Source organism: Anabrus simplex, chromosome 12 (assembly GCF_040414725.1).
Source record: "Anabrus simplex isolate iqAnaSimp1 chromosome 12, ASM4041472v1, whole genome shotgun sequence".
Classification (NCBI taxonomy): domain Eukaryota; kingdom Metazoa; phylum Arthropoda; class Insecta; order Orthoptera; family Tettigoniidae; genus Anabrus; species Anabrus simplex.
In genome coordinates, this window is record NC_090276.1 from 103,715,208 (window position 1) to 103,742,616 (window position 27,409).

Here is a 27,409-nt window from a genome sequence, read left to right on the forward strand (position 1 = left end):
GGGCCCATTCCCCACTCCGGTATCGCTCGCTAGATGTTGAGGTACGGCCGCCGACGGCTAGGGGGTACTGAAACAATAATATCTAGGCTACAGAGGTGTTTTGCTGGAGCATGCAAGTACAATTTTATTTGTTGGAGGCAGAGGGGAAGGCGGCGTTGATGGATAGAGTGTGTTAGCAATGCGAGGATTGAGGAGACGGGGCTTGGTAATGACCACCATGTACTGGCTAACAGGAAATTTCTTGGAGGGGAAGGTTTTACAAGAATAAATATGATACTGCAATGGTTATAGCATCCGCCATGCCAACTGGCCCGGCACCGTATAGGCCCGCCCCTTACGCTTCAACCGCGCCAATCACAAGCAGCGCTTAAGTGCTGGGCCAGCCTTACTCGCTTCCGCTCGCGGTCCCGTAGCAGAGGAGTATAGAAATGACTCCACGATTAATCTGGAGTCTTCCAGGTCGCGCGTGATGTTCCTGGATTCATGAGCATCCGGACGATTATAGAAGGGCCAGCGCAGGTATATAAGATAGGAACGACCTGCCTGCAGTTAGTGAGAGTTAGACTGAGTTAGAAGTTGGTGTGGTTCAGTCGTGAGCGGCTGCCAGTGTAGTGAAGTGTGTGTGAACTGCCGAGATTATCGGACTAGTGTGCTACAGTGCGGACTGTCGGCGAAGGAGAGAACGTGCAACCGTGCGACGTGGGACCTTGTGTGTGAGTGTAAAACTGTGTAGAGTGAGGACAAGTGAGAAACTAAGGGAGAGAGCGCGCGCAAACTGTGTAAGTGTGTGTTTTGAGCAAAAGTTGTGTGTAGTCTTGTGTAGTTTACTGCGTAGCTAATAAATCTCAGTATTGAAGCTACCAGTCTAGTGTTAATTGATCCCACTACCCCGCCAACTCGTAACAATACATACACATAATAATAGGGGCAGAAGGCCACCCTATTAACATTACCTAATTTATAAGCAGGATGCTGCTTCTTAAAGAGAAATATAACCTTCGAGTCCCACCAATGTTTAGTGACGAATTAAAACAACCCTGAATTTACACAGGTTTCACCTGAGAGAGGTGAACTCTAAATATCCTCTCCGTGTCTGGGTTACTGACCAATAATGTAACCGGAGTTAAACAATCTAAAATAAAGCACGGCCCGTGGAATCTGGGGGCAGGCTTGCCAGCAGGAACAAAATTTTAAACTACGACCTGATCTCCGACTTTTAAATTGGTGGGTCTCCGTCCACGATCTTATCTTTCTCTAACTTCTTAAGATTGTCTTTAGCCTTCTTCCATAGATCTCTAAGATTATCGGGATCTATTGTCTCTGGTAATAAGTCATTAAGTGACCAAAGATTAGAGAGGGGCGTGTTAAGAACAAATTTAAACATTAGGGATGCTTGAGTGAAGTTGTGGGACTCATGAACCGCCGAATTTAGAGCAAAAGATAACCAATGCAGGGACTTATCCCACTGGAATGATCTTCATGATGGAATGAAATTAAGGCAGAACGGAGATAACGATTGACCCGCTCAGCCATAGACAGTGGAGGAAGTGGTTACGTGTGAGATTGACAGGTCAAAACAAAATTTATGGAATAAGTTAGACGTAAATGCCTTACATTATCAGAAAGTATATATTGACAGGGACCAAAAGAAGCAAATATGGTGTTCAAGCAAGAAATAGTAGACTGAGCGGTTGCCAGCTTAGTCGGAAATAACCAGGAAAATCTAGTGAAACCATCTACACACACCACAATAAATTTATTTGCGTTCCCCTTTGATTGTGTGAAAGGTCCGACGTAGTCTATATACAGGCGTTCCATGGGGCGCGACGCTTGGTGCGATAATAATAGACGTAACTTAGTGGACAAGGTGGACTTACTAAGCTAGCAAGATTTATAAGCTTTTACAATTTCTCTAATTTCACCGTCCATACCTTTCCAAATGAACATCTCTCGGATCTTTTCCCGAGTTTTGACGATGCCTAAATGCCCCTCTAATGGGGTCTCATGATAGTTCTTGAAGATCATAGGCACAAGCACAGCTGGAACCACTAATTTCATATTTCGTTCGTGCCACGAAGGGCAACGCAAAATCCCGTTTCTCAACGCATAAGGGACGACATGTTCTCCAGGAGAAGGATTTCCATAATAGGAGCCAGCACAGGATCTTTACGTTGATATTTCTCAATATCCCGAAATAACGTAGGGGCATCAGTTAGAATGGCATTAATGCCCGAAGGTATGGGCGTAGCAAGAGAAGAACTATCTTCCTGTTCAGTGGTCTCCACTGCATGAGAAATCATGCGGCTTAGTCCACCCGCAACAACATTTTCGGATTCTCTGATATGCCTCACATCAAATTGTAACACAGAAATCCTGATGGCCCAGTGGCCTGTACGACCAGTACGACGAAGCCTGGCTAAAACCCAACTTAAGGCTTGGTTATCTGTTTCTAGGTCGAATTTGACATGTTCCAAATAGAGGCGGAACTTCTCTAGTGTAAACAAAACTGCCAAACCCTCAAGTTCATAGATGGAATATTTGGCATCTTGAGCCGATAATAATGTCCTAGAAGCGTAGGCAATGGGTCGCCTTCCCAGTTGCGTTTCCTGAAGAAGGACAGCAGCAACCGCCGATGACGAGGCGTCAGTTTGGACAATGAATTTCTTTGAAAAATCTGGCATTGCTTATACAGGGGCGTTGCAAAGAGCTAATTTCAGATCTTCAAAAGCGTCTTGATGGGACGGCCCCCATTAAAATTTGACACCTTGCCCACGTAGTAAGTTCAAGGGAGACGCTCTGATTGCGAAGTTAGGAATAAATTTCCTGAAGAAATTCACCATTCCTATAAACGTGACAATACCTTTGATGTCCTTAGGAGGTTTGAAATCACGAATGGCCTGTGTTCTAGAATGATCAATGGAAACACCACCGGGCGACACAATATGCCGTAAGAATTACATGTATGGCTTAACAAAAGCTACCTTGGATAACTTCACAGTCAATCCAGTCTTACGAAGGCGATCGAGTACTTACTTTAGATGATCTAGGTGTTCTTCAAAGATCTTAGAAAATACAACGATATCATCGAGGTAGTGGTACGGGTATTCAAATTTGATGTCCAAGAAGACCCTATCTAGCAATCTAGTAAGAACAGCTGCTCCCGTGGGGAGCACGAAAGGCACGCGTTTGTATTCATACAAGTTCACATTCGTGGCAGAAGCTGTTAGATGTTTCGATTCTTCAGCTAGAGTTATCTGGTTGTAGCCTGATTAAGATGAAGGATGGTATAGGACTTGGCTTTCCGAAACCATGAAAAACAAGAGTGAATATCGGGAAGGGGCACAGATTGTAACATCACGCTACGGTTCAGAGCCCTGTAGTCAATTACAGGCATGAAGCCCCCTTGGGATCTCGGCACGAGAAAAATGGGCGAAGAATACGCCGACATAGAAGGTCGAATTATACCATCCTTTAACATTTGATCGATGATTTCCTTAAGAGCCTTATTTTAGGTGGAATTTTAGCCTGAATCTAAGGCGGAAATCTAACTGGAATCGAATCCGTAACCTCAGTCTCATATTCGGTAAGGTCATTAACACCCAGAGTATTAGAAAATGCGTTAGGAACGGGCTGACAAAATTTACGAATACATTCAGCCTGCTCCTCAGGTAGATGTCTAAGATCTAACAGCATCTCATCCTGGGTAGGCGAAACAGATGAACGTGACACAGAACTACACTTCAAAAGGGTAATCTTACAGTTATTAGCAAATTTGAAGGTGCACGACTTGCTCTGAATGTCGAGCACCAGACCAGTAGAAGACATGAAATCGGCCCCTAATATTACAGGGCAGACAAGTGTTTAGCAACGAACAGTTATATTCTCCAGGTAAATTTAGATATACGAATTTTAGCAAAAATGGAACCTAAAATTTGTAATGGAGGAGAGTTAGCTAAGACGCATTTGACAGAAGACGAACAATAGTCAGGAAACTTACAAACAGTTTTTAATTTAGAATACCATTCTGCCGAAATAATGGAAATCACACTCCCTGAATCTAATAGAGCAGTGACAGTCTCACAGTTCACTTCAATTTTAAGGAAAGGCACACATGCCGAGGTCTCCGCCGCAATTATGAGTTCACTGGGGCCCTCAAATGATAAATTAGTAGACGCTTTACCCTTACCAGAGCTTCTACTGCGTTCAACAAGGACTGAGCCTCGGGAAAGTGAACATACTGACTCAGCCGATGACACTAGTCGCTTTCTATTATCGAAGTTCGCGGAGGTTGCACCGGAAGTTGAGCAGGAGGGGATGCTACAGACATTAGTGCAATTCTTGGCGAGGTGAGTGAACGAGCTACATTTGAAAAAACCTTGAGATGACCCTGCTCCATTCTTTGTCCCACTCGATTTTATCAATGGTTATTTATTGCGCAGATGTTTCGTCGTACCTCAAGCATAGCTTTTGCGGGTGGTAAAAGTTCGGCGAGACGGAAGCCCAAAACTATTAGAAGACGGAGGAGGCTCCTTCGCAACTCGTGTCGGCATACCTTATTCTTTCGGCTGATGCAGCCATAGCCTCTAACTCTGAAAATGTTTGAGGACGAGACGCGAAACATAGGTAAGACCTATAGGGCGGAGAGATACCTTCGACAATAGTTTGCACTATTTGATCTTCAGAAAAATGCAGAGCGAACACCCGGGTATAAAACTTGATATCTTGTATGAAGTCCGCAAGATTTTCATCAAATCGCTGCACTCTGAAATAAAACGTTTGTATCAAAGATAACATGACTCTGGCCGGAATAAAGTTTGCCAACGGGTGGGCGTGGAAGTCTTCTATGGATGAGCGATCGGCTATGGCCTTAACTATTTTGTCCGAGAGGACGCCTACGGAATATGGATCCATGATTTGAGGTATCTGCGAATGCGATAATGAGAACACTAACGCATGGTCTTGAAATTCTACCAGACACCTTAGAAAAGAGATTACTTCATTGGTGGAGTTGACTGCGAATTTCAAAACGCCCTTCAGCAAAATAGCCAATGGATGAGGCAGCCTACTGAAACCAGTTGACGGCATAGAAGGTTGAGAGGTCTCTAAGACAGCATTATTTAAAAGGAAAAGTAGAATTTGTCTAGGATTATCAGACTCAGTTTCCAATGGGGCAGAAGTTTGTTGAGTTGCCACAGATTTCCTACTTCCTACAGCCGTACAAGAATCCTCCTCCGTGACCAAATTTATCGCAGTGGCCTGTCGGGTTTGGGAGCAGCTGCCCCAGTCAACAATTGACTAGCTCTATTAGACATATCTGACAGTTGTTCAACCAAATTACTAGCCTCCTTTTAATTTGAGAGACAATAGGTCCCTAGCCCTGTTATAAAAATGAAACAGTCTAGGCTGTACTATCTTAAGTTTGTTAGCAGATGGTTCGCTTACTTAAAAAAACTCACTACAGATGCTGGCTGGGTGGTATTGTCAGTGATAGTCGATAGAACCTCATCAGTTCCTTTTTCTCCAAAAGATTGGGATACCAATGGGCAATTCTAAGGATTCTTTTAAGTTTGGCAATATCTGCCACAACAGTGCCTCCAGCTTGGACCTTTCTGATGAGTAACTCATAAATCAATTCCTCCTTGCGCAAATACCCGGGAGCAAGGACTTCACGAGGGCCAGACATGATGATAGAAAAGCTACAAATTTGGAGAAATATTCCCAGCGTCCGAGAAAATTCTTAGAGTTCGGCGTGGATTCTATGTTTAGCCGTCAAAAGGGGCTTAATTTAGACTCATTCAACCACGCTTTGCTACCACTTGTTCCGGGTATCTATGGAACGCAGAGGAGAACGGAGGTGCTGGGTAGAATGGGTCTATCTGCGATATCAAAAATTGAATGAAAACTTTAAATAAAGGTTATATTTCTTTTAGAATCTCAAACCTAACAAGGTTTTTACTTGGTGAAATAATAAAGTGACAGGTACAAACAGCAATTTTGAAACAAGAATTGGAAAACTCAAGATTAGAGAATTTAACAGGTTTGGGCTTCAAGCCCCAGATTTAGAAGTCCTGAGCAACAAGATCCAGTTTACAAAATTTGCAAAATCTCAATGTTTAGACATGGGCAGAAATATCCCAATTTAAGAGCACTTTTCTCCAAGGATTACAAGTACGACCTTCCAAAGGCATCCTCCAATATTACGGTAAACTTAGAAAAGAGCTTACATGCTCTCCAACATTAACTAATTTCTTACAGCCCGCTTAAGACAATATTACACATAACCTTACAATCTCTGGGCCTCTCTAGGCACAATTTAAAATCTTTACATAGGGGTATCAATTACCCAAACTACTGGGCTTTCTTGGAAAAAGAACAGGTTAGATTACTGGCCCGAACACAAAATTAATGCAGACTACACTTGCACTCCTAGAAAATTAAAAACCTTAATTGGGCTCTGGGCCCGATAATGCAGAGGCTAATCCCAAGCTACTGAGGTGACTACAATGGAGATTAATCTAACACTTTACAGAAAAGAGAAGAGGTTACAAAATCATAGTCACCTCAAATTAAAGTGAAGTGGGACTCAGGAGGGTAACGCACTCTATCCCCGATTTACAATTTTAAGAATTTATGAAATTTTACATTAACCGAAAGAAGGTTTGCATCTTAGAAAGCAGGTCACATAATTAGAAATTTGAACCTTCCCCTCGGGTAGGTCAGCGGAGGTGGCTACAGAAAAATAAGATTGGTGGTCACTACCTTGGCTGATGGACTGTCTGGCGAAGAATGAGGCGCCCCGCCTCCTGTCTTAACACACACTCTCTCAGAAATACGGTGATCTGAAGACAAGGTAGCCTGCAAGACCGCAGCTTATATATGCAAGGGGAGGGTTCTGGACTAATCCGGACACACCGTCTCATTTTTATTGGCAGAATCAAAAATTTACACCCAAAAACCAACAAGAAGCCTGTAATAGGCTGAAGAATAATTACAGAAAAATAATGATTGGTCAGATTAAAAAACTGGCGGTATGAGAGAGAAGTGTTGCAAACCTAGAGAAAATAAAAAATAAATGAAAGCTAATTTGCTTGAGAAAACCTATAAACACTAAATTTCTTTCAATAATAAATTGTTCCACTTTGCACCAGAGTGCGTGACCTCGGCTTTGTAGAGACATCCATGGAGAAAAGTTCAAAGTTCTTGAAGTAACCAAACACCAAGCAAATAATTCCAGTCAGTTTAGGCAACTTCACAATTACACAAATACTCCATACTTCAATGGTGACATCTTCAGGTCATGCCCCAACTTCATGCAGTAGCATTTTCACGTTTTGTTAGATAGATAGTGTTCTTTAAGGCGCTTATTTTGAATGTGCGGAGTTAAGGTGTACCTCCCGGTACAGTGCTGTTTATAAGTTAGGGCACTGTCCAACTTTACCCCAGGATATTTGGGTTGATCACCATTGTTTAATTTGTGTCCTTTCCAGGTTATTTTCAACTCATTTTTGCTTCCTCGTTGCGCAGATGGAATTCACATACCTGAGTTTCCTCCGGATTATGTTTCAGGTGATTCTCGTCATAGTAGACAGCTAGTTCTTCGAGAGCAGATGTCAGTTATAATTCTCCTTCTTCAAATGTCACTCCTTGGGCAGGAACAGCTATGTCATCTGCGTAGATGGAAGCCCTAGTTCCGGTGTTAAGTGACTGATCGTTGTTATAGATGTTATATAATATTGGAGCCAACACGCTTCCTTGGGGGAGGCCATTCTTTTGACATCTCCATCGGCTTTTCTTGTCATTCAGAGTGAGGGAAAAATGTCTGTTCTGGAGCAGGCATTGAATAAACTGTGTCAGTCGATAGTCTTTCATTGTTGAATACAGCTTCCTTGTCATTCTCTTATGATTCACTGTATCATAAGCAGCCGTGAGGTCAATAAAAGCAACTCCTGTTTTAGTTTGCTCTCATATCCATCCTCGATAAGCTGGGTTAGATAGAAACCTGATTGTTCCTTTATAATCATTGTATTGATAGAATCAGAAACATGATTCAATATCATCCCCTCCAGAATTTTGAAAAGATGACAGAAAAGAGATATGGGTCTGAAGTTTCTGGGGTCATCTTGCTCTCTTCATGGTTTAAGCAAGGCCACAACTTTTGCTTTGCGCCAGATCTTTGGAAACATTATTCTAGTTACACACGCGTTCATCAGTTTCAAAACCCAGTTGATAGTTATGGGGCCAAAATGTTTTACTTGCTCTGATCTTATGTCATCCAAGCCGGCAGCTTTGTTATTTTTCACACATTTGATGGCAGTTCTCAGTTCTTCCATGAATGGTGTGCCATGGTGGTCATTCTCCTCTTCATACCGTTGGATTTTTATTTCTCTGAGTCTTTTCCTGGTTGCGTCATCAGCAGTAGTTGATGGGCTATTTGATCAGGAGTAACTTTACTCAACTCCCAGGGCTAGACTGTAGGATCATTGTTAATATTTTTAGTAATTTTCAGGCTTTCGACTTGAGCGTTCCATATTATCCAAACTTTCGAGAAGTTTACATTTTTTTCTTTTCTTGGTGTTGATATAACTTCGAGGTGGTGTTCTCCTGTTTGTATTGTATCCTCTGCGAATGGATCAATTTCATATAGGGATTTTGAGTCCGTATCAAGTCCAGGTATGTACAGTGTTCTACAACTCCCGGGGAGGTGTTTACGGGAGATACTTTTTATTAATTCTTCAAAATCTGGGTAATTTATCGGATCAGGCTTGATTTTTGCTACTTCATCATCCAGATTTTGAGAGAAAGTTTTCCACTGAGCTTTTTTGAAGTTGAACAGTCTTTTAAAAGGAACTTTCTCTGGTTTAACAACTGCCTGTACGGTACATATAAGAGCTCGATGCTGTGTTCTTGGAAATGGATGTGTAGTTTGTTTCTTGGTTTGTTGAGCAATGTGTTCAGTGACAAAATATGTTGTCTAGGTTGTAACCTCGCCTCCATCGACCACTGTTAAAGGAATGGGGTAACTTTGGGTCATGTTTTAGTTTAAGACCCATGCATTCGGCTCATTCTCCTAAGTTTTGGTCATTTGTGCCAGTCTCTTTGTATCCCCAAGAAGTGCTATGAAAATTTAAGTCACCAATGACTAGCTTTGTTGGTTGAGAATGTAAATTGCAAGTTTCTGTACATTTATATTCCTTATTTGATGCCTTATACACAGATATAATAGTGCAAAGTTGAATTTCAACACTCAGGATTTCAGTGTCATCTACAAAGGTCATGTCTAGAGATTAAATTTTGGTGCCCAGTTTAATGAAAACTGCACTCCCATATTGTGCATTAGGTCTTTCCAGGACAAGTGTCTTATTGTTCACCTCTGGTCGCCGATCATTTGATCCCCTATGTGTCTCCTGAACCAGTAGGATATTGTAGTTATATTTTCTGCCAACCCCCCCCCCCATGGCACTACAGCCCTTGAAGGGTCTTGGCCTACCAAGCGACCGCTGCTCAGCCCGAAGGCCTGCAGATTACGAGGTGTCGTGTGGTCAGCACGATGAATCCTCTCGGCCGTTATTCTTGGCTTTCTAGACCGGGGCCGCTATCTCACCGTCAGATAGCTCCTCAATTGTAATCACGTAGGCTGAGTGGCCTCAAACCAGCCCTCAGGTAAAGTAAAAATCCCTGACCTGGCCGGGAATCTAACCGGGGGCCTCCGGGTAAGGGGCAGGCACGCTACCCCCACAGCACGGTGCAAATGTCAGATAATAGGGCTGCCTTCTCTTGTGAAATTCCCTGTATATTAATTGAGATTGTAACTGGAGCTGACATTGAAAAATGCCGTTTGAAATTCATAATAACTAATGCGTTAGTGTTTTGGTGAAGGAAGAATCAGCCGCTGAGGATACCTCAACATTGCTCAGGGTACGCCCGGTTGTCTTTACAATCTTCTTGGAGGCATGTTCCGTGTACCCCTGCTCGTCTGTGAATATAGTAAATCACTAATCTATCGAGGAAGTATTTTCTCGACTCTCTGCTTATTGCAGAGGGACGTTGAAAACAGAATTCGTGCTTTCAGACGCCTCAAACATAGGCTCCTTCTAAAAAGATCCGTGGATATACAACAAACTCATGTGTATTGACCAATTGTCATCACAACCCCTCTCTGTGTGTGAAACCTGGATTCTATGTCGTCGAGATGTCAAGGAGTAACAACAGAATCTCAGATCGCGCATGAACATCAAATGGGATGACTACATACCGAACATAACAGTTCTTGAAAGACAAAATGAACCGTGTAGTGTCTACCATCGTTGGCCACGAACTCAGAAGGACTGGGCATGTCAAAGACAGCCGATTTCATCGACAAATCCAATATAGTAGATTTAAAACTGGTAGGAGACCTAGTGGAGCCCCTGTGAAGCCCTACAACGATCAACTGGAGACGATATTGAGTAGCGCACCAACTGTGTGACATTACAGAAGATCGTAGTTCAGCTGCTGTGAACGTCAAAGACAGCGTTAAGAGACGTCAAGTCCAGCCACAGCCTATACATTGAATTAGATGCGGTAAATGTGGCCGCATGTTTCATGCCATTGAAATGCAGATAATGAGAGAAATCAGTAGTGCGATACGATGACTTCTAACTCTGATTATACAGCCTAAGTCCACCCATGTCTCACATGCGTACAGCAAAGCCATCTAATGAAAGGATTGCCATTGTCAACTCCTTGTGTATGACGGTTATCATGACTTGTTTAGCCATTGCCAATACGTTTCTGGAGAAAGCAGATAGATTGTCAAGGGGCCTCTTTGACAAGTAGACGGTGGACTGAGAGTCTAGCTGTCCTCGTGCAAACATCATCGTGCTATCGAGTTCGAGCCTGTTGAAAGCCAGTTGAGGGAAGTTGATGCATCCAAGGATTTCATCTACTGGCAAGTATATTTTTTCAAATAAGCTAAATTTAGAAGGAATTGTCTAATCAATCTTGCCTTAATAGAAATTAAATGCATACACCTATCACAGCAGTGCAAAAATGATTGACCTTCATATTCAAAAACCATACTTCCAGGCCTCAACCCATTTTTCTTTCACCCTGATTTTAAAAAATCAGATTTCCAAATACTAATGTCTTATTTTCATGTTATAGCTAACTGCAACTTTTTATGTATATTTTACCTCCATTGCCGCCCCTCAAATTTACATGACTATTTGATCCGTTCTTTGTTCAATTGATCATTCCTTACAAATCTATTTTTCATTCAGAAGTAACATGTAATCGGTCATGGAAATATTTCTAACAGAAGAGTCCATTAAAAGCTGGCATGTGAGTCTCCAGTGCTTTGCAAATGTACAAGGATTTGGAGGCTGTTCTCAGAGTTCACCCTTGGGAAATATCCTTGCCTTCAGTGCTCGGATATAGGTAACATTTTAGTGCTTTTACCTACACAGGCTAATGAAAATACTTGACTATTCCTGCACTAGTATCCTGTAGCAATCAGGCGAATTTCCTTTTGCACGTATGCAGAACCAGGCATCTATGCGTTAAATAATAAGTTTCAAGGTGAGGCCACACCCTACGTCCAACCGATTCCAACGAGCTTCCATATACCTGTTGGGGGACTCTCAACATTAACTCGTGTAGAAAGGCGTAGGTCAATACGCTTTCGTCTTCGAAAAAGTCGAGGCGTGTTGTCATCACTCAGGGTTCGCTTCGGACCAGGTGGAGGTGAAGGCGAATAAATGTACTTAAACATGTCACGTCCGCAACCTAATAATTTCGGAAAAATTTACGAATCCCCGAATCCAATGCAACGCGTATATACTAGTCTGCAGAGCTCGGCGACGTGATCGCAGCCATGTTAAGTATATATTGTATCAGGAAATGCCCATACTTTATAGCTTGAAAAGCATGAAATGAATGGAACGCGTGCACATTGGAGCGGGTACGGAGAATGAGAGGATTTTACTTCTAACGAACCTGATGTCTGGTTTAAACTGTTGACTTATATCACCTCAGTACAGTTGGGGATTAGGTACGCACGATGTGCTTTCGTCCTCTTGCTGGTGATGTCCCGCTGTTCCTCCCATCCTCACCATGGAACATCTCTTGGCAACATGGAACCACGGACCAACATCTCGAGGGCTGCTCTGAACGGTGTTGAAGTTCCAGATGTTCTGGAAGGTCTCGGAGTTCGAGATGCAGATTTCGCTCACGCGGAATAATAGAGCAAGCACATGTATAAGTCACCTAGACTTGTAGGATGGACGAGAAAGGTGGTGTAATTTATAACTGAATTTCACTGTTCCCATCAAGGGATTAAAGAAATGCTGATATTTCGTGTTGAATATCGATGGAATCAGACACGAGACACTTCTCTTAAGTGAACTACAATAGTCTCTAATTTGAGACTAGAAAATAAAGAACTCAAACATGATTTTGTAGCCGAATGTTAATGGAATCAAATCCGCACACATCCTAATATCACTTGTACTTGTGAAATTTAGCACACAAAATAAATGTTTGGAGAATTGAGGACTAAAACAATCGTCAAGTCCTCCAGGTATTCAAGATCACTTTTATTCAATTTAGAGTGATTTGGGGGATTTATTCATTGAAATGAATACTGCTAGGTGCCACACTGTGTTAAATGACAGTCACTTCAACTGGGTGTTAGAAGTAAAATACCTAACGTGTGAAATTAGTCCCCTTATGGCACTGTTAGAATGCAACCGAGTCGGTCCCATTCATTCGCAAGATTGTGTGTAAATAATATGCAATAATATTGTTAACTCAACCTCTGAATAGTGAAAATTGCTTTCTTTCACCTAATGTCCCAAGTTCACAAATAATGTGAAACTATTTCACACAAAGACAAGCACTGTGAAGTTAACAAAATACTAGTATTTCAAAGATGTATTCTTGGAAACGCTAAGTATCGATACACAGTTTATGATGCTAAAAATTGTAAGTTCTGGTACACAAGATTTTAGTCACTTGAAAATGTTAAAAGTATCGCACTCGCTAAGTGCGTAGACAGAGAATTATTAAGTATGTGCATGTTCTACTCTATCACTTGACATATCGTAGCCACCAGCAGTACATGTTCTACTGTATAACTGTTAGCCCCCAGCAGTACATGTTCTACTGTATAACTGCTAGCCACTAGCAGTACATGTTCTACTGTATAACTGTTAGCCCCCAGCAGTACATGTTCTACTGTATAACTGCTAGCCACTAGCAGTACATGTTCTATTGTATAACTCGTAGCTACAAGCAGTACATGTTCTACTGTATAACTGCTAGCCACTAGCAGTACATGTTCTACTGTATAACTCGTAGCTACCAGCAGTACATGTTCTACTGTATAACTCGCAGCTACCAGCAGTACATGTTCTACTGTATAACTGCTAGCCACCAGCAGTACATGTTCTACTGTATAACTGCTAGCCACTAGCAGTACATGTTCTACTGTATAACTCGTAGCTACCAGCAGTACATGTTCTACCGTATAACTGCTAGCCGCTAGCAGTACATGTTCTACTGTATAACTCGTAGCTACCAGCAGTACATATTCTACTGTATAACTGCTAGCCACTAGCAGTACATGTTCTACTGTATAACTCGTAGCTACCAGCAGTACATGTTCTACTGTATAACTGTTAGCCCCCAGCAGTACATGTTCTACTGTGTAACTCCAAGCCACCAGCAGTACATGTTCTACTGTATAACTGTTAGCCCCCAGCAGTACATGTTCTACTGTATAACTGCTAGCCCCCAGCAGTACATGTTCTACTGTATAACTGCTAGCCACTAGCAGTACATGTTCTACTGTATAACTGTTAGCCCCCAGCAGTACATGTTCTACTGTGTAACTCCAAGCCACCAGCAGTACATGTTCTACTGTATAACTGTTAGCCCCCAGCAGTACATGTTCTACTGTATAACTGCTAGCCCCCAGCAGTACATGTTCTACTGTATAACTGCTAGCCACTAGCAGTACATGTTCTACTGTATAACTGTTAGCCCCCAGCAGTACATGTTCTACTGTATAACTGCTAGCCACTAGCAGTACATGTTCTACTGTATAACTCGTAGCTACCAGCAGTACATGTTCTACTGTATAACTGCTAGCCCCCAGCAGTACATGTTCTACTGTATAACTGCTAGCCACTAGCAGTACATGTTCTACTGTATCACTTGACGTATCGTAGCTACCAGCAGTACATGTTCTACTGTATAACTCGTAGCTACCAGCAGTACATGTTCTACTGCATAACTCGTAGCTACCAGCAGTACATGTTCTACTGTATAACTCGTAGCTACCAGCAGTACATGTTCTACTGTATAACTCGTAGCCCCCAGCAGTACATGTTCTACTGTATAACTGCTAGCCACTAGCAGTACATGTTCTACTGTATAACTCGTAGCTACCAGCAGTACATGTTCTACTGTATAACTCGTAGCTACCAGCAGTACATGTTCTGCTGTATAACTGCTAGCCGCTAGCAGTACATGTTCTACTGTATAACTGCTAGCCGCTAGCAGTACATGTTCTCCTGTATAACTGATAGCCACCAGCAGTACATGTTCTACTGTATAACTGCTAGCTACCAGCAGTACATGTTCTACTGTATAACTGATAGCCACCAGCAGTACATGTTCTACTGTATAACTGCTAGCTACCAGCAGTACATGTTCTACTGTATAACTGCTAGCCACTAGCAGTACATGTCCTACTGTATAACTGCTAGCCACCAGCAGCACATGTTCTACTGTATAACTGGTAGCCACCAGCAGTACATGTTCTACTGTATAACTGCTAGCCACCAGCAGTGCATGTTCTACTGTATATCTGCTAGCCACCAGCAGTACATGTTCTACTCTATAACTGCTAGCCACTAGCAGTACATGTCCTACTGTATAACTGCTAGCCACCAGCAGTACATGTTCTACTGTATAACTGCTAGCCACCAGCAGTACATGTTCTACTGTATAACTGGTAGCCACCAGCAGTGCATGTTCTACTGTATAACTGCTAGCCACCAGCAGTACATGTTCTACTGTATAACTGGAAGCCACCAGCAGTACATGTTCTACTGTATAACTGCTAGCCACTAGCAGTACATGTTCTACTGTATAACTGCTAGCTACCAGCAGTACATGTTCTACTGTATATCTGCTAGCCACCAGCAGTACATGTTCTACTGTATAACTGCTAGCCACTAGCGGTACATGTCCTACTGTATAACTGCTAGCCACTAGCAGTACATGTTCCACTGTATCACTTGACGTATCGTAGCCACCAGCAGTACATGTTCTACTGTATAACTGCTAGCCACCAGCAGTACATGTTCTACTGTATAACTGCTAGCCGCTAGCAGTACATGTTCTACTGTATAACTGCTAGCCAGCAGCAGTACATGTTCTACTGTATAACTGCTAGCCACCAGCAGTACATGTTCTACTCTATAACTGGTAGCCACCAGCAGTACATGTTCTACTGTATAACTGCTAGCCACCAGCAGTACATGTTCTACTGTATAACTGCTAGCTACCAGCAGTACATGTTCTACTGTATAACTGATAGCCACCAGCAGTACATGTTCTACTGTATAACTGCTAGCTACCAGCAGTACATGTTCTACTGTATAACTGCTAGCCACTAGCAGTACATGTCCTACTGTATAACTGCTCGCCACCAGCAGTACATATTCTACTGTATAACTGCTAGCCACTAGCAGTACATGTTCTACTGTATAACTGCTAGCCACCAGCAGTACATGTTCTACTCTATAACTGGTAGCCACCAGCAGTACATGTTCTACTGTATAACTGCTAGCCAACAGCAGTGCATGTTCTACTGTATATCTGCTAGCCACCAGCAGTACATGTTCTACTGTATAACTGCTAGCCGCTAGCAGTACATGTTCTACTGTATAACTGCTAGCCACCAGCAGTACATGTTCTACTGTATAACTGCCAGCCACCAGCAGTACATGTTCTACTCTATAACTGGTAGCCACCAGCAGTACATGTTCTACTGTATAACTGCTAGCCACCAGCAGTACATGTTCTACTGTATAACTGCTCGCTACCAGCAGTACATGTTCTACTGTATAACTGATAGCCACCAGCAGTACATGTTCTACTGTATAACTGCTGGCTACCAGCAGTACATGTTCTACTGTATAACTGCTAGCCACTAGCAGTACATGTCCTACTGTATAACTGCTCGCCACCAGCAGTACATGTTCTACTGTATAACTGCTAGCCACTAGCAGTACATGTACTACTGTATAACTGCTAGCCACCAGCAGTACATGTTCTACTCTATAACTGGTAGCCACCAGCAGTACATGTTCTACTGTATAACTGCTAGCCAACAGCAGTGCATGTTCTACTGTATATCTGCTAGCCACCAGCAGTACATGTTCTACTGTATAACTGCTAGCCACCAGCAGTACATGTTCTACTGTATAACTGCTAGCCACCAGCAGTACATGTTCTACTGTATAACTGCTAGCCACTAGCAGTACATGTTCTACTGTATAACTGCTAGCCACCAGCAGTACATGTTCTACTCTATAACTGGTAGCCACCAGCAGTACATGTTCTACTGTATAACTGCTAGCCAACAGCAGTGCATGTTCTACTGTATAACTGCTAGCCACCAGCAGTACATGTTCTACTGTATAACTGCTAGCCACCAGCAGTACATGTTCTACTCTATATCTGCTAGCCACCAGCAGTACATATTCTACTGTATAACTGCTAGCCACCAGCAGTACATGTTCTACTGTATAACTGCTAGCCACCAGCAGTACATGTTCTACTGTATAACTGCTAGCCACTAGCAGTACATGTTCTACTGTATAACTGCTAGCCACCAGCAGTACATGTTCTACTGTATAACTGTTAGCCACTAGCAGTACATATTCTGCTGTATAACTCGTAGCTACCAGCAGTACATGTTCTACTGTATAACTGCTAGCCAACAGCAGTGCATGTTCTACTGTATAACTGCTAGCCACCAGCAGTACATGTTCTACCGTATAACTGCTAGCCACCAGCAGTACATGTTCTACTCTATATCTGCTAGCCACCAGCAGTACATATTCTACTGTATATCTGCTAGCCACCAGCAGTACATGTTCTACTGTATATCTGCTAGCCACCAGCAGTACATGTTCTACTGTATAACTGCTAGCCACTAGCAGTACATGTCCTACTGTATAACTGGTAGCCACCAGCAGTACATGTTCTGCTGTATAACTGATAGCCACCAGCAGTACATGTTCTACTGTATAACTGCTAGCTACCGGCAGTACATGTTCTATTGTATAACTCGTAGCCAACAGAAGTACATGTTCTATTGTATAACTCGTAGCCACCAGCAGTACATGTTCTACTGTATAACTCGTAGCTACCAGCAGTACATGTTCTACTGTTTATCTCGTAGCCACCAGAAGTACATGTTCTACTGTATAACTCGTAGCTACCAGCAGTACATGTTCTACTGTATAACTCGTAGCCACCAGCAGTACATGTTCTACTGTATAACTGCTAGCCACCAGCAGTACATATTCTACTGTATAACTGCTCGCCACCAGCAGTACATGTTCTACTGTATAACTGCTAGCTACCAGCAGTACATGTTCTACTGTATAACTCGTAGCCACCAGAAGTACATGTTCTACTGTATAACTCGTAGCCACCCGCAGTACATGTTCTACTGTATAACTCGTCCTACCAGCAGTACATGTTCTACTGTATAACTCGTAGCCACCAGAAGTACATGTTCTACTGTATAACTGCTAGCCACTAGCAGTACATGTTCTACTGTATAACTGTTAGCCCCCAGCAGTACATGTTCTACTGTATAACTGCTAGCCACTAGCAGTATATGTTGTACTGTATAACTCGTAGCTACCAGCAGTACATGTTCTACTGTATAACTGCTAGCCACTAGCAGTGCATGTTCTACTGTATAAATCGTAGCTACCAGCAGTACATGTTCTACTGTATAACTCGTAGCTACCAGCAGTACATGTTCTACTGTATAAATGCTAGCCACCAGCAGTACATGTTGTACTGTATAACTGCTAGCCACTAGCAGTACATGTTCTACTGTATAACTCGTAGCTGCCAGCAGTACATGTTCTACTGTATAACTCGTAGCTACCAGCAGTACATGTTCTACTGTATAACTGCTAGCCGCTAGCAGTACATGTTCTACTGTATAACTCGTAGCTACCAGCAGTACATGTTCTACTGTATAACTGCTAGCCAGAAGCAGTACATGTTCTACTGTATAACTGCTAGCCACTAGCAGTACATGTTCTGCTGTATAACTCGTAGCTGCCAGCAGTACATGTTCTACTGTATAACTGCTAGCCACTAGCAGTGCATGTTCTACTGTATATCTGCTAGCCACCAGCAGTACATGTTCTACTGTATAACTGCTAGCCACTAGCAGTACATGTCCTACTGTATAACTGCTAGCCACCAGCAGTACATGTTCTACTCTATAACTTGTAGCCAGCAGCAGTACATGTTCTACTGTATAACTGATAGCCACCAGCAGTACATGTTCTACTGTATAACTGCTAGCTACCAGCAGTACATGTTCTATTGTATAACTCGTAGCCACCAGAAGTACATGTTGTACTGTATAACTCGTAGCCACCAGCAGTACATGTTCTACTGTATAACTCGTAGCTACCAGCAGTACATGTTCTACTGTATAACTCGTAGCCACCAGAAGTACATGTTCTACTGTATAACTCGTAGCTACCAGCAGTACATGTTCTACTGTATAACTCGTAGCTACCAGCAGTACATGTTCTACTGCATAACTGCTAGCCACCAGCAGTACATATTCTACTGTATAACTGCTAGCCACCAGCAGTACATGTTCTACTGTATAAGTGCTAGCTACCAGCAGTACATGTTCTACTGTATAACTCGTAGCCACCAGAAGTACATGTTCTACTGTATAACTCGTAGCCACCAGCAGTACATGTTCTACTGTATAACTCGTCCTACCAGCAGTACATGTTCTACTGTATAACTCGTAGCCACCAGAAGTACATGTTCTACTGTATAACTGCTAGCCACTAGCAGTACATGTTCTACTGTATAACTGTTAGCCCCCAGCAGTACATGTTGTACTGTATAACTGCTAGCCACTAGCAGTACATGTTCTACTGTATAACTCGTGGCTACCAGCAGTACATGTTCTACTGTATAACTGCTAGCCACTAGCAGTACATGTTCTACTGTATAACTCGTAGCTACCAGCAGTACATGTTCTACTGTATAACTCGTAGCTACCAGCAGTACATGTTCTACTGTATAACTGCTAGCCACCAGCAGTACATGTTCTACTGTATAACTGCTCGCCACTAGCAGTACATGTTCTACTGTATAACTCGTAGCTACCAGCAGTACATGTTCTACTGTATAACTCGTAGCTACCAGCAGTACATGTTCTACTGTATAACTGCTAAACGCTAGCAGTACATGTTCTACTGTATAACTCGTAGCTACCAGCAGTACATGTTCTACTGTATAACTGCTAGCCAGTAGCAGTACATGTTCTACTGTAAAACTCGTAGCTACCAGCAGTACATGTTCTACTGTATAACTGTTAGCCCCCAGCAGTCCATGTTCTACTGTGTAACTCCAAGCCACCAGCAGTACTTGTTCTACTGTATAACTGTTAGCCCCCAGCAGTACATGTTCTACTGTATAACTGCTAGCCCCCAGCAGTATATGTTCTACTGTATAACTGCTAGCCACTAGCAGTACATGTTCTACTATATAACTCGTAGCTACCAGCAGTACATGTTCTACTGTATAACTGCTAGCCACTAGCAGTACATGTTCTACTGTATCACTTGACGTATCGTAGCTACCAGCAGTACATGTTCTACTGTATAACTCGTAGCTACCAGCAGTACATGTTCTAGTGTATAACTCGTAGCTACCAGCAGTACATGTTCTACTGTATAACTCGTAGCTACCAGCAGTACATGTTCTACTGTATAACTGCTAGCCACCAGCAGTACATGTTCTACTGTATAACTGCTAGCCACTAGCAGTATATGTTCTACTGTATAACTCGTAGCTACCAGCAGTACATGTTCTACTGTATAACTCGTAGCCACTAGCAGTACATGTCCTACTGTATAACTGCTAGCCGCTAGCAGTACATGTTCTACTGTATAACTGCTAGCCACTAGCAGTACATGTTCTACTGTATAACTGCTAGCCACCAGCAGTACATGTTCTACTCTATAACTGGTAGCCACCAGCAGTACATGTTCTACTGTATAACTGCTAGCCACCAGCAGTGCATGTTCTACTGTATATCTGCTAGCCACCAGCAGTACATGTTCTACTGTATAACTGCTAGCCACCAGCAGTACATGTTCTACTCTATAACTGCTAGCCAGCAGCAGTACATGTTCTACTGTATAACTGCTAGCCACTAGCAGTACATGTTCTACTGTATAACTGCTAGCCACCAGCAGTACATGTTCTACTGTATAACTGCAAGCTACCAGCAGTACATGTTCTACTGTATAACTGCTAGCCACCAGCAGTACATGTTCTGCTGTATAACTCGTAGCTACCAGAAGTACATGTTCTACTGTATAACTGCTAGCCACTAGCAGTGCATGTTCTACTGTATATCTGCTAGCCACCAGCAGTACATGTTCTACTGTATAACTGCTAGCCACTAGCAGTACATGTCCTACTGTATAACTGCTAGCCACCAGCAGTACATGTTCTATTGTATAACTCGTAGCCACCAGAAGTACATGTTCTACTGTATAACTCGTAGCCACCAGCAGTACATGTTCTACTGTATAACTCGTAGCTACCAGCAGTACATGTTCTACTGTATAACTCGTAGCCACCAGAAGTACATGTTCTACTGTATAACTCGTAGCTACCAGCAGTACATGTTCTACTGTATAACTCGTAGCTACCAGCAGTACATGTTCTACTGTATAACTGCTAGCCACCAGCAGTACATATTCTACTGTATAACTGCTAGCCACCAGCAGTACATGTTCTACTGTATAACTGCTAGCTACCAGCAGTACATGTTCTACTGTATAACTCGTAGCCACCAGAAGTACATGTTCTACTGTATAACTCGTAGCCACCAGCAGTACATGTTCTACTGTATAACTCGTCCTACCAGCAGTACATGTTCTACTGTATAACTCCTAGCCACCAGAAGTACATGTTCTACTGTTTAACTGCTACCTACCAGCAGTACATGTTCTACTGTATAACTCGTAGCTACCAGCAGTACATGTTCTACTGTATAACTGCTAGCCACCAGCAGTACATATTCTACTATATAACTGCTAGCCACCAGCAGTACATGTTCTACTGTATAACTGCTAGCCACCAGCAGTACATGTTCTACTGTATAACTGCTAGCCACTAGCAGTACATGTTCTACTGTATCACTTGACGTATCGTAGCCACCAGCAGTACATGTTCTACTGTATAACTGCTAGCCACCAGCAGTACATGTTCTACTGTATAACTGCTAGCCACCAGCAGTACATGTTCTACTGTATAACTGCTAGCCACCAGCAGTACATGTTCTACTGTATCACTTCTAGCCACTAGCAGTACATGTTCTACTGTATAACTGCTAGCCACCAGCAGTACATGTTCTACTGTATAACTGCTAGCTACCAGCAGTACATGTTCTACTGTATAACTGCTAGCCACTAGGAGTACATGTTCTACTGCATAACTGCTAGCCACTAGCAGTACATGTTCGACTGTATCACTTGACGTATCGTAGTCACCAGCAGTACATGTTCTACTGTATAACTGCTAGCTACCAGCAGTACATGTTCTACTGTATAACTGCTAGCTACCAGCAGTACATGTTCTACTGTATAACTGCTAGCCACCAGCAGTACATGTTCTACTGTATAACTGCTAGCCACTAGCAGTACATGTTCTACTGTATAACTGTTAGCCACCAGCAGTACATGTTCTACTGTATAACTGCTAGCCACCAGCAGTACATGTTCTACTGTATCACTTCTAGCCACTAGCAGTACATGTTCTACTGTATACCTGCTAGCCACCAGCAGTACATGTTCTACTGTATAACTGCTAGCCACCAGCAGTACATGTTCTACTGTATATCTGCTAGCCACTAGCAGTACATGTTCTACTGTATAACTGCTAGCCACTAGCAGTACATGTTCTACTGTATAACTGCTAGCCACTAGCAGTACATGTTCTACTGTATACCTGCTAGCCACCAGCAGTACATGTTCTACTGTATAACTGCTAGCCACCAGCAGTACATGTTCTACTGTATATCTGCTAGCCACTAGCAGTACATGTTCTACTGTATAACTGCTAGCCACTAGCAGTACATGTTCTACTGTATAACTGCTAGCCACCAGCAGTACATGTTCTACTGTATAACTGTTAGCCACCAGCAGTACATGTTCTACTGTATAACTGTTAGCCACCAGCAGTACATGTTCTACTGTATAACTGCTAGCCACCAGCAGTACATGTTCTACTGTATATCTGCTAGCCACTAGCAGTACATGTTCTACTGTATAACTGCTAGCCACTAGCAGTACATGTTCTACTGTATAACTGCTAGCCACCAGCAGTACATGTTCTACTGTATATCTGCTAGCCACCAGCAGTACATGTTCTACTGTATCACTTGACGTATCGTACCCACCAGCAGTACATGGTCTACTGTGGGATAAGACTCATTCTTATCAAATTCTTTCGTCTCTTTTATACTGAAGTCGTGGAGACTGCAGCTGTTCCATTCCTCTCAATAACGTTCTTAATCCATGGTGGATTTTAATGAAACTTGGTAGTTTTGGAGGTTAGGAATGGGGTGTACGGCGAGGTTTTTTTCATGTTCATACCGTAATTAATATACGAGTATTATAGGTAGAATTTTATACGAAATTCGGTCATGCCTTTGAGAATTGGAACTGGCTCCCTCGTCACTCGCCACATATTCGTTGCAACCAGCTGCTCGGTTGGCGCGCTGCGCTTATTTTAAAGTTTGAAATAATTGGCAACCAATGCTGGACCGACGTTTCTGGCACAATGTGTATTTTTGTACAAGTTACTTCAAGTTGTACCGACACGGGTAGGTGGGAAGGTTTAGGCGTGTATTAATTTCAAGTAGAAAATATAGTGTATTGCTGTTTGCGTAATTTTTTCCTTTTTCATCTTCACATTCCCTCAAATTGACCGTGTGGTTAAGGGCGCGCAGCAGTGATTTTGCATTGTAGAGATTGTGGGTCGAGCCCCTTGAAGGCAGCCCTGAAGATTGTTTTCCGTGGTTTCCCCTTTCTACCCCAGGGAAATGCTTGGACTGTTGTGGCCACAGGCGCTTCTGTTTAGATCTTAGCCATTTATATATGTTTTGTACAAAAAATAGAGTTGCGACTAGGCACGAACGCACGTCGTCGAGGTTCGCAGGCATGTACGATGAATACTCGGCCACCATTCCGGTTGCCTTCGGTGTAAATCTCCAGGTACATTTGCGTTGTTGTAATCGGAAATTCATGAATTTTTCGGAAATTATTAGGTTGGAGACCAGACATGTTTATGTAAAATTTGTTCACCTCTTGGTGTTCTCTATCACCTCCACTTGGTCCGAGGTAGATTCTGCATCATGACATATGTTCTCGATTTTTTGAATACGAAAATATATTTGCCTAAACTCTTCTACCCGAGTTACTGTTGAATGTCCCCCTACAAGTACATCGAAGTTCGTTGAAATCATTTGGACGCAGGATATCGCCTCACGTTGGGTGAAGTAAGGTTATTTGGTGATAATGTTTAAAACGAACTTATTCTGTTTTTTTGCTCGTCTGTTGTCAGCTATGTGTCCTGGGATTTTTCCTCTGTCCCTCGCTCAGACATAATCCTTGGATGCTTTCACTTACTGAGGAATGAGATTTTGTAACACTCATTTGTAGTGATTTGGCAAGTGCAGGCTTATTAAATGCAGTGTGCTATTCAGGTGAAATGAACTGTGGCAATGTACCGTTTGTTTTTGTTAGTATTGTAGTCAAACTGTTCCTAAAAAGTGAGTTTTTGCAATGAGAGGAAAGTTTAATGCCATAAAATGTTCGGCACAAACCTTCAGATAATTCCTAAATATTTAAGCAGTTTCTACTCAGCTGCTGGTAACCCACAGTAATGTTATTTTCTGTTTCCAGCTTGGTTCAATAAATGTCCAAAGGAATGATAATTTTACATGTATTTCAGCTATAGATAGTGTAAATTAACAAATTTCATCATTATGTTCAGAATGTAGACTGTCCCCAAATTAGCTTATTGTAAAATGCCAAAAAACAGCAACATGAAACGAAAGCCTCGACAAGATGACAATCCTCAAGTGTACAAGCAGTACAACAGTGCCAACTTAGTGGAGGCGGCTAGAGTAGTGACTGAAGATAAAATGACAGTGCACCGAGCCTTAAAATTCAAAGGTTTTTCATGGTCGTCTCTCAAACGATGGCTCCAAAACAGTGCAGAAAGGGGTATTGCAGAAGGAATCTTACCCAAACTTAGATTACATGCGAAAACATCCCAACGATAAACCAATCCAGTTTAATTTCAGTTCATTCTCCAATTCCGCATTTATTTCATGTTTCTCGCATGCCAATATAATAGGTGGATTTCGAAAGGCTGGAGTAGTACCTTTTAACCAAAATGCGATCTCCTTTGTAGCTATTGCTCCATCTCTCACAACTGATACATCTTTCTCAGAAATAATCGAATCTGCAGATTCAAATTCCAATGTTGAGCGTTTACTTCAGCTTCCCAGAAAACTAAGGCATGAAACACACAGAAAACAGAAGAGACTCTTCCGCCAAATGTCACACCCCTCGCGAGCAGCGGCAATAGTAGGAAGGAAGACCTAGCAGCGCTCGTGTTGGCGTACTGATTCCTGGATCTTCAGATGTAAAGTTAGATGATAATATGTGCCATATGCAAAAAATCGTACTCTATTGATTCATAACGCAAAACTGGGGAAAAGTTGATTCAGTTCAGCTTTTGTACACATACAATGCATGAAGATTTGCAGTCACAAGATACTGATGACATAATCACGTGAATGGGTCACGTGTGTATTGAAGACTCATGATAAGACAAAACTCTCTTGAAATGTATTTATACAACTCCTGAAAATAAAAGTGTTCTAAAATAACTGTCACCAAATTACCTTGCTACTATCACCAAATTACCTATATGTATCATCATATAACCTGACTAATTGAATTGCATAAAATCGTAAGGAGTTCAAGATGAAGTAATTGCAAGAAGACATTCATGATCAAGACGTTTAGCTAATGTTTTTTTCTATATGATGCATCGAATTTGAAGGAAATAAATAATGTATTTTCCCATTTATATTGCTATAATCTAAGATTATCACCAAATTACCTTACTTTACCCTACATATTGTTTATAATATTGCTTATCCTTCTGCAATCCATAGTTGAATGCTTTTTCTCCCTGTTACTTAATAAGAACCTGTCTGTTTCAGTGTGAAGAATGTTTCTGATTTCACCAACGAAGAAGTCCCGCGTGGTCCTAACGTGAATACAACTGCATTATTGCGAAAGACAGATGTGAAACGACACCGAGTTACAAAATATGGACCAAAGTCGGTCTACTGTAATATATGCCGTAGGAAATTTTCGGATATCGGTAGCCTGAAAATGCACCTGCTTGTTCACTCAGGAGATAGGCCATTTTGTTGTAATGAATGTAATAGGACGTTTAGACAGAAAGGTCATATTAAAACACACCTATTATCCCACTCCAGACAACGAGAGAATTCTGCTAATAGTAATTCAGGACCACGGCTAAACGTTTGTGATGTATGTAAGAAAATCTTTCGTAACGCCTTTATGCTTAAGGCACATCTAGTAACTCACTCTGCTGACAGACCATACCACTGTGGGATATGCGATAAGACGTTTAGGTGGAGATCAGACCTAAGGAAACATTCTGTTTTAACTCACTCTGCTTCAAGGCCGCATAGTTGTAAACAGTGTAATAAATGCTTTGCATTCAAAACAGATCTAAGGAAGCACTTAAAATCTCATTCAGGCCTTAAACCGTACTCTTGTAATGAATGCAATGGTACGTTCAGTGCCAAGGGTAGTCTTAAAGCTCACCTGATTAAACATACGGATCAGAGGCCGTTTCGGTGTTGTGAATGCAATAGGACATATCCGCTGAAAAGTGAACTAAACAGACATATGTTAATGCATAGCGGGGAAAAGCCATACGCCTGTAATGAGTGCAGTAGTACGTTTGCTCGCAAAAGTGGTCTTAAAAGACACATGTTGATTCACATGCAGTAAAATGTACTTTCTTAGTTCTGCTCATATACGAAGAGTTTTAACTCACTCCTTAGATACGTTACGTATTAACTCAGTGTACAAGGGTTTGTTTCCACAGAAGCTGAAATCCATGATATCGCTCAATTTAGACAAACGCCATTATGTGACGTATTTTGACTGATCAGTAAGCTGTCCTGAATGCAGGAGCCTCCTTTTGTGTGAATGAAGTTGCATGTGTGAAGGTAGGGAAGGTTCTGTTCTGAGGATCTGTCCTTCCTATGCTGTATTTCTGGACATGTGTCTAGAATAAGGAGTATTAAAGGCTCACTCTGCAGTGCATAATTGTGGGAAGTAATGACATTTGTAATAGCATTTAACCTACATACATTATACAGCCTCGGTGTTATTCTACTAGATAAAAACGGTTTAAGGCTCTCTTAGCTTGTGAGGCTCTAATTAACAATAAAGCTTGTGGGTTATCTTTTAATCCTATTGTATTGAACCATTAAGAGGATTTTCACAGATTCTACATTCAAAAATCAAAATCTATTTGCAAATGAGGTGTCTACCTCGGTGGCAAATGGTACACTAAAATACGTTATTGTCAAGCACTAAATTTTAGATTAACAAGAGAAGAAAATGTTCCTAGAATACAATATTGTACAATTTTTGCTAACAATTTGTTTCTTTGAAACACTCAGCTCATCCTGAATAAATTATATTGTTTACAAAATTCTACTTATAATATCTCCTCTACTTACAAACATAGTCAACTCATATACAGTATGTGGAATTACTTCAAATAATACTATACAACTGGTATAAGATTAAAATTTACATTGCATTCATTTAATTATTTATATTTTACCCATTTTGGAAACTAAGTAACATAACGACCTGCTGCGTCTGAACCAGAGCCCCCTTTTGCCACCACTTTTCAGAGTTCCCGAGGGGCCTTTACAGCTACCGTAGCGGTCCCAGGGCTCTCGAAGTCACGACTGTACTTCACCCCTACAGGC

The 27,409-nt window shown here is 41.9% G+C and overlaps 1 protein-coding gene across 2 annotated transcripts in view; it reads left to right on the top strand.

Annotated features, from left to right (window-relative positions):
* LOC136884208 (gastrula zinc finger protein XlCGF57.1) overlaps positions 1 to 27,167 on the top strand; it is a 148,362-nt gene extending 121,195 nt beyond the window's left edge. For both annotated transcript variants that reach the window (XM_067156261.2, XM_067156262.2), the window contains one exon: positions 25,586 to 27,167. In XM_067156261.2, the coding sequence (XP_067012362.2) occupies positions 25,586 to 26,411 (826 nt within the window). In that variant the 3' untranslated portion in view covers positions 26,412 to 27,167. The remainder of the gene's footprint in view (positions 1 to 25,585) is intronic.
* The last annotated feature ends 242 nt before the right edge of the window (positions 27,168 to 27,409 follow it).